The sequence below is a fragment of the Chrysochloris asiatica genome, unplaced genomic scaffold (assembly GCF_000296735.1).
Source record: "Chrysochloris asiatica unplaced genomic scaffold, ChrAsi1.0 scaffold00020, whole genome shotgun sequence".
NCBI lineage: Eukaryota > Metazoa > Chordata > Mammalia > Afrosoricida > Chrysochloridae > Chrysochloris > Chrysochloris asiatica.
In genome coordinates, this window is record NW_006408538.1 from 18148676 (window position 1) to 18157280 (window position 8605).

The following is an 8605-nucleotide window of genomic DNA, read 5'->3' on the forward strand; positions in this document are numbered from 1 at the left end:
TGAAAACCTTTAAAAAAATAAATGGATATCAGTGGAAACTCTGAAACTTGCTCTTGGGCATAAAGAAGCTAAAGCAAATGGAAGAAATGATGAAGTAAAAGATTTGAATAGAAAAATGTCAAAGGGCAGCTCAAGATGATAAAATCAAGTATTATAAAATGAAATGTGCAAAGACCTGAAGTTAGAAAACCAAAAGGGAAGAACAATCAGCATATCTCAAGCTGTAGCAACTGAAGAAAATATTCAAACCTCAGATTGCAGTATTGACAGATTCTAGGGACAAAATATTAAATGATGCAGAAAGCATCTAAAGAAGATGAAAGGAATATACGGAGTCACTGTACCAATAAGAAATGGTCAATGTTCAACCATTTCAAGAAGTAGCATATGATCCAAGAACCAATGGTACTGAAGTCCAAGGTATACTGAAGGCATTGGCAAAAAACGAGACTCCAGGAATTAATGAAATACAAGCTGAAATCTTTCAACAAACTGATGCAGCACTGGAGATGCTCACTCTATGCCAAGAAACTTGGAAGACAGCTAGCTGGCCGACCAATTGGAAGAGATCTATATTTGTGCCTATTTCAAAGACAGATGACCCAACAGAATGCAGAAATCATTGAACAATATCGTTAATATCACATGCAAGTAAAATTTTGCTGAAGATAACACAACAGTTCAGTGACAGGGAGCTGCCAGAAATTCAAGCTAGATTCAGAAGAGGATTTGGAACTAGAGCTATCATTACTGATATCAGGTGGATCTCTGAAAGCAGAGAATAAAAGAAAGATGTTTACTTGTACTTTATTGATTATGCAAAGGCTTCTGACTATATAAGTAATGACAAGCTATGGATAACATATCAAAGAATGGGAATTCCAGAACTCTTAATTGTGCTCATGAGGAACCTGGACATAGACCAAGAGGCAGTCATTTTAACAGAACCTGGGGATACTGAATGGTTTGAAGTTAGGAAAAGTCTTCAGCAGGATTGCAATCTTTTGCCATAATTATTCAACCTGTATGCTGAGCAACTAATCCGAGAAGCTGGGTTATATGAAGGAGAACATGGCATCAGGACAGGAAGAAGGCTCATTAACAACCTATGACATGTAGACAATACCTTCCTTGCTGGAAGTGAAGAGGACTTAGAATACTTAATGATGAAGATCAAAGACTACAGCCTTCGGTATGGATTGCATCTTAATGTAAAGAAAACAAAAATCCTCACAACTGAACCAATAAATAACATTATGATAAAAGGAGAAAGAATTAAAAGTTGTCAAAGACTGCATTTTTCTTGTATCTATAATCACACTGCTCATGGAAGCAGCAGTCAAGAACTCAAATGACATATTGAAACAGGCAAATCTGCTACAAAAGACCTCTTTAAAGTATTAAAGAACAAAGATATCAATTTGAGGGATAAAGTGCACCTGACTCAAACCATGGTATTTTCAGTCACCTCATATGCATGTGAAAGTTGGACAATGAATAAGGAAGACTGTAGAAGAATGGACATACTAAAATCCTAGTGTCGGAGAAGAAAATCAAAAGTACCACATACTGCCAGAAGAACAAAGAAATCTATCTTGGCATAAGTGCAGTCAGAATGCTCCTGAAAAGAAAGGCTGGTAAGCCTTCGTCTCTCATACTTTGGATATGTTATCAGGAGGGACCAGTCCCGGGAAAAAGTCATCATGCTTCATAAAATGGAGCGTTAGTGAGAAAGAAAGAAGACCCTCTTTTAAAAATCGATACAGTGGCAACAGCAATGGGTTCAAATTTAATGACTGTGAGGATGGTGCATGACCAGGTGGTATTTTGTCCTGTTGTGCATAGTGTTGTACATAAGTCAGACTAACTTGATGGCACCTAATAAAATTAATTCTTTTGTACCATGTATTGCCTGTTTTTAATTTTTTATTTAACTGACCTGGTGGAGAAGAAAAATCAACCTGTCTTAAGCAAGTATGTGGAATTCTAACAACTACCAAACCCAGCTACTGACAGTATTTGAGTGTGTTGATCTCTTCTGACTTGTGTTTTCTTGTTCCTTCCATGTATAGATTACAGCATTAGTACTATGTGAAACTAGCACCCATCTGTCATTTTTTTGTACTGTGGTGGCTTGTGTGTTGCTGTGATGCCACTGGTATTTTAATATCAATAGAGTTCACCTTGGTGAACAGGCTTTAGTGGAGCTTCCAGCTTAAGACAGAGTAAGAAGAAAGTGCTGGTGATCTACTTACAAAAATTAGCCAATGAAAACCTAAACATATACATCACAATGGAAGACTGTTGTCTTTGGACATATCATCAGGAAGGGTCAGTTTCTAGAGAAAGGCCCCATCTTTACTTTGGTAAAGAAGAGGGCCAGTGAAGACAAGGGAGACCTTCAATGAGGACTGGCACAACAACCTTGTTGATGGGCTGGGACAAGCGCTTGTGAGGGTAATACAGGTCTAGGTCATGTTTTGTTCTGTTCTACATAAAGTCACCATGAGTTAGAGTTGACTTGATAACAACCAGATCGCTATCCATGCATCCATTTCTCTATCTACCTATACATCTACCAAGTAAAAAACCTCAAGGAGGGTCTTAAGTTATTTCCCTTGTCTTGCTAATCCACATGTTTCACTTTAGCTTGGATCCCACTCAGTCTATTTATTGGGGTAGAGAAGGAAAAGGGAAAATAGTACTCCATCTAGTTCTTTCCTTCTTCCTTTGATTAGTTCAGTGGTTTCCAGCCCAATAAGCAGCCTTTGCTTCTCAGAGACTTCTCACCCTTCCAGAAGTGCTACAGACATGGGACATTACTCTGGGTTCCAAATGAACGTGCACCAATAAAATATCGACTGTGTGTCCTCATTTTTTTAGGATGCATGACTTTCCCCCACATTACAATCTTCGGTTTCTCCCTGTTCCTTCACCAGCATTTTATTCTTCCAGAACAAAGAAAGGCAGATGCTCTGAATAGACAGACTTTATAGCCTTGAAACACACAAACACACACAGGTAGGCACATAATACCAGACCTATGTGCTCAGGTATAAAAGAGAGAAAAGGGGATGATTCACTAGCAAGGACCTGAATTTGATGTGTTTGAAAGGTAGTGGTCATGTGGTAATCTCCTCTCAGTCAAATAAACCAATCATCTAAACCAAAGCCCAAGAGCACAAATCCCAATTCATAGCGGTTCTATAGCACAAAGTCAAACTGTCTTATAGGGTTACCAAGGCTACAAGCTTTATGGAAACAAGATTGCCACATCTCTGTCCCTCTGAGCAGCTGGTAGATTTGAGCCATCAAACGTTCAGTTAGCAGTTAAATGCTTAACCACTGTGTCATCAAGGCTTCATAGCCAAATCATTGTTAAGTGCCATTGAGTTGGTTCCAACTCATAGCAACCCTGTTTAGGGTTTCCAAGACTTTTTAAGTCTTCACAATCTCCTGTGTAGCGCAATCGTATACAGACAACTCTCATTCTGTCAACTCTCCAACTCACATCTCTCCACATCTCTAGTCCCCACCACAACACCCCATGCCAGACCTTAGAATGTGAGGCTACTACCTGAGAAGCAGGCACTGTGTTGGCTTCACAGAGACCATGCTCCATTTCCGCTGTTGGGGTCTTGGACAGACCAAGGCCAGGGGCTGAGTGCAGCTTCCTCCCCATGCCATCTGCAGCGCCTGAGAAGGAACACATAAATACAAGTTGAAGCCACCTTGTCCCCTGAGCATGGCTGCACAAATTCATGAGTTCTTGGTTCATGAAATAACAAGCAGATACCCCTGAATCCAATGGAGGATGTGCGCCTAGAATGAAGGAACAGAAAGAAGTTTCAAAATATGGCTAGCTTCCTCTAGGCCACAAGGGTCTCAGATCGCAGTCCTTGAAGAACCTTGTGGAGAAGGAGCTTTGTGGACAGGCAGCTGGATATCCTCATCTTATTTCATTTTTGTAAACACAATCAGCTTCTGTCCACGTCTTGACAGAGGAAATTATCAAGCAAGGTAATTCCCTGTTGTTATGTGCCATCGAGTCGGTTTCAGCTCATAGCTACCCTGTATAGGGTTTCTGAGGAGTGGCAGGTGGATGTGAACACTCGACCCTGAGCTTCAAACTGACCTTGCGATGCAAGGCATTATCCTGCAGCACCATGCCACACCAGGGCTCCAGCTTTCTCCCTAGAGGGTCTATATGGCTAACAGACTAGTCCAGAATGGAAATTATCAACAGTCAAACCTCACTTTACATAAAGTTCTAGGGTCTGACAGATAGGTAGTAGCTTCACCACTGTTAAAATGCTACTTTCCTGATTATAGCACTATGATGGCCTTACCTAGAGAATTATGAGCGAGGGTACTTCACCAACATTTTACATGTGTGACGGCAATGAGGTAAGACTGTTGACTCCGTGAGATCAGCAATGGACTGTGAACCACAAGGTCTGCAGATTGAGCCCTCCAGCTGCGCTTTGGGAAAAAGATGAGGTTTTCCGCTCCCACAAAGATTTAAATCCTCGGAAACCCTACACAGCGTCACTATGAGTTGGAATCAACGCAATGGCATTTAACAATAACAACAACAACAGCAACGCTCTTATGTTTTCTTTCATTAGCTTCTCTTGACCATTTACATTCTAAACAACCACTAGATGCTTATTGCCTCCTCAAAATCTTGTTAGATTGCTCAGAGACAACCTGTTCCAAACTGGATATATGACTCACAAGCAGAGCTTCTAACTGGACCAGTCAATCACGATAGCTGGAACAGGTAAAATTATAGCTCAAAGGCTGGGAATGGGAGACTTAGAAGAGGTATAGTGAGCCCTTTCTGGAGCGTAATGTGCGAGACAGGATTATTGCGAGGGCTGTGAAGAGTGGCATACATTCAAAGCATTACAGTCTGTTGCCATCTTTGAGCTGGGCACCACTGTTTCAGATTCTGCCAGTCAAGAGATTTGGTTGGCATTCAACACATACTCTGCCCTTGTTTACTAAGAAGGATATTACATTCCAAACAGGTCATTGACCCATACTTTTTCCCATTCCAGTTATTAATCTAGTACATACAAAATTTATAAATTTAGGTTCATTCCGATGAGGCTTTGTCAGCCATGACTGAAACAGAAAGAACCAGTTTGAAGCTTGGGTTCTGCTGAGTTAAGGATTCTTTCTTTAGACAGACCAGCAGTTCCTTCTGATTTTGTCCTCCTGTTTTATCTTTTATAGGCCCCTGTTTGGCTTACCGGTTTGGCTAAATGGGTGCCAGGGCACATCCTGATGCCCCCATTTAGAAGAGCCAGCTTGAGAAGTCTGGAGACTGGCCTGGTAGAGAGATTCCAATTCTGAGGTCTCCTGCTCGGTGTCTTGGTTCCAATGTGGATGCAAAAGGATGTGGTTTCTCTCTGGATAGGCATGGGAGTCGTGGGGGAAGGACTTCATTTCTGGCCCAGGGACCCCATATTTAAGTTGAGAATCGTACAGCTTTGTGGCATTCACCCAGGAATCCAAAGGCAAGGAAGTCCCCAAATCAACACGGTTGTCCAACTCCTTAGGTCTAACATCTGTCACTTGGGATGGCTTCCCTTTGTATGTACCCGACTCTACCAACCTGGACTGTCCTCCCCTAGAAGTTTCACCAGCAGACAACCCCGAGTTCCTGACCAGAGATTGATGGTCACTGGGCTTTTCCCAAGAAGGTAGTCGGTCCCTACCATCCCGGTAGGGTGGCTCTTTTGCCCAAGACCAGTGGCCTTTCCCTTGATCCGGTGAGGAAAAGGACTTAGATTCAGAAGGGGAAGAATTCTTTCTTACATTATTTGGCAAACTTCTATCCTGGGAATCTATGCCATCCTTTGTGGCAGTAGCTTGCATCCTCTGGAACTGCTCTGCCAGAGAGCGGACAAGCCCCTTTGTGCTGGGAAACTCTGCCTTACAGGGCTCCTCACTGCCTCCACCCACTTTTGAAGTCAATGAAGTTTGGGGACTTTGGGCTTGGAGGCATTGGTTAGTTTTCTGCACAGGATCAGGAGAGAGAAGCACAAATGAAGAAGTAGCAGGCATTATGGGGTAGCAGTCCCTGAACCGGGGAAGACTTGGCTGAGATGATGAACTTGGAGGACTATGTGCTCCACCTCTTACAGAGGGGGCTGTTCCAGCCGGGTGTGACCAAGGCAGCACCATGGATGGATCAGCAGTAACCCTCTTTTCTTGAAACAGTTGTTCTTGAGCAGTGGCTCTTCCTTCCTGTGGGGGGCACCTGCTACAACCGCTGTTGTCACCTCTAGAGCCTTGCAGCTTACATTGTGGGGTGGCTAATGGCTCCCAACCATGGTAAGAATTCTTTGCAGTCCTCCCTGGTGTTTTCAGTAAGTCTTGACTGTGGAATGCAGAAGGGTCAACGCTATCTGCCGCAACCAAAGTCGGAAGGCTTGAGGCAGATCTATTAGAAGAGCTGTGCTGTGGGGCAGATGGGGCAGGTATCTCTGGGAGCAATGATGAGTGTGACTCATGGCAGGAAGCAGGTGAGTGGAAGAAAGAACTGGCCCCGAACTCTGTGTCTGTGCACGGTTCCGGCTGGGCCTCTTGGCTCAACAATACTTGGAGCGGGATAGGTTGTTCACTGAAACAAATGGAGAGAGTCAGTCATGAACTGCCTTGGTTGACAAGAAGAACACTTCCAAAAAAAGCCTTGTTCACCCCATTCCCATTTCTAACTCTCCACAGAAATAGTGAAAGTAAGTGGAAAGGTAAGTACAAGTACAGTCAACAGTTCAAAGTTCACAAAAAAGAAGGCAACGGTCAGCTTATACCCAGGTTATAGGTAATATTAACTTTAATTCTCTTTTTATTAACTGCCTTCACAAAAACTGCATAGAATAGTAAGTGGATCCTTTGCAAATATTCTTCACTACCTGTGAAGTTCCATTCTAATAAAATTCTACAGTACTTACAAATTAAAAACAGCTAGCAAAAAATTACTAGTTCTACATGCAGATGATATGGAAGATAAGCAAAGCCTGGAGGTCACTCACACCAAACAGCAAAAATCCAGGATGCTACTCAGGGAGGAAAGGGTTAGCCCAGTCAATGGGACCAAGAGGCCAAATTTACAGGTTCACGAGATTACATGGAAATAACTATTCCACGTGTGTTTTCATAATCTCGACTTGGTTGTATTACTCGCTGAAATGTTGTTCAGCTGAAATGTTTTTCAGCAAGTAATACAACCAAGTCAAAGTTATGTACTATGACTCTCTTGAGATTTGGGAATGGGAGTAGGAATTATTGCATTTAATTGGTTTGTCAGCAATTGTTTTGCATTTCTGACCTAAAATAGCCAGTTGTACAACTTAAATAAAACTCCAACTGCTTACAGTCATCAACTAGTAAAAGAAGTTTCCTGGAAAGAGTTTGGCTGCCTAAATTGTTTATATTCAAAGGTCTTTGATCAGATTCTCTGAACTGCATTCAAATAATGAAGAACACAACTGGCGAAAATCAGATCAAGGAAGGTCCTAACTATAAGCATAAAATTTGAATATCAATATACGATAAACTTCCTTGGGTATGGTCACCCAGTTGCTTTAGAACATGATGAAGAATATGATATGATATTTATATGGGGAATCAATCATAAAAGGCAGTACAACATAACAGTTACGGACATGAGCTTTGGAGTCACACAGACCAGGCACTGAATTCCATGATTTAACACTTAACTAGCTTAGTAATGTTGGAAACATTACATAGCTTATTTATTCCCTCTGAGCCACAAATTCCTTATCTATAAAATATGTAAAGCAATAATCCCTCCCTCATAAGGTTACTAAGGAGCTCTGGTAGGGTAGTAGTTACGAATTGGTTTGCGAACCACAAGGTTAGCAGTTCAAAATTACCAGCTGTTCCACAGAAGATGAGGCTTTCTGCTCCCATAAAAATTTAGTCTTGGAAACCCTATGTGGGTACAGGGTCGTTATGAGTCGGAACCAACTCCACAGCACACAGCAAGGTCAGCAGTTCAAGCTCACCAGCTGCTTCTTGGAAGCCCTATACAGGTTCCCTATGAGTCGGAACCAACTTGACGGCAGGCACTTCTAAACAACAACAATAAGGTTACTATGAAGATCTGAAACAATAAAACATACGAGGAGGCTTCAAATCGTTTGTGAAAAATATGGAATGGAAAGATAATGGAATTTTTCCACAAATTATCTGAAGTCCCCTAATTAATATTCAAAAAAATGTTAGCTACTTTTATTATATTTATATTTTGAAAATTACTCTGGCTTATTATTAACAGACAAAACAAATTTTTGTTTAATGCAGCATACTGGAGTCCAGAGTCCTGGTGTGGTGCTGTGGGCTAATGTGCTGGACTGGAAAGTTGACTGGCTTGAACCTCAAGGTCGGCAATTCAAGCTCACGAGCTGTTCCTTGGAAATCCTATACAGGGTTACTATGAGTCAGAACCGACTCAACGGCACTTAACAATAGAAATAATGAGTCCTAGTGTGACACTGTAGGAGCTCTGGTAGCGTAGTGGTTACGAATCGGGCTGCGAACCTTAAGGTCAGCAGTACGAAACTACCAG

The 8605-nt window shown here is 41.9% G+C and overlaps 1 protein-coding gene across 1 annotated transcript in view; it reads right to left on the bottom strand.

The window, feature by feature from the left end:
• USP54 (ubiquitin specific peptidase 54) overlaps window positions 1-8605 on the bottom strand; it is a 104329-nt gene that overhangs the window by 14253 nt on the left and 81471 nt on the right. Inside the window, exons 18-19 of the mRNA XM_006835892.1 lie at window positions 5259-6634; window positions 3578-3696 (exon numbers count right to left, since the gene is read on the bottom strand). Of these exons, the coding sequence (XP_006835955.1) occupies window positions 3578-3696; window positions 5259-6634 (1495 nt within the window). The remainder of the gene's footprint in view (window positions 1-3577; window positions 3697-5258; window positions 6635-8605) is intronic.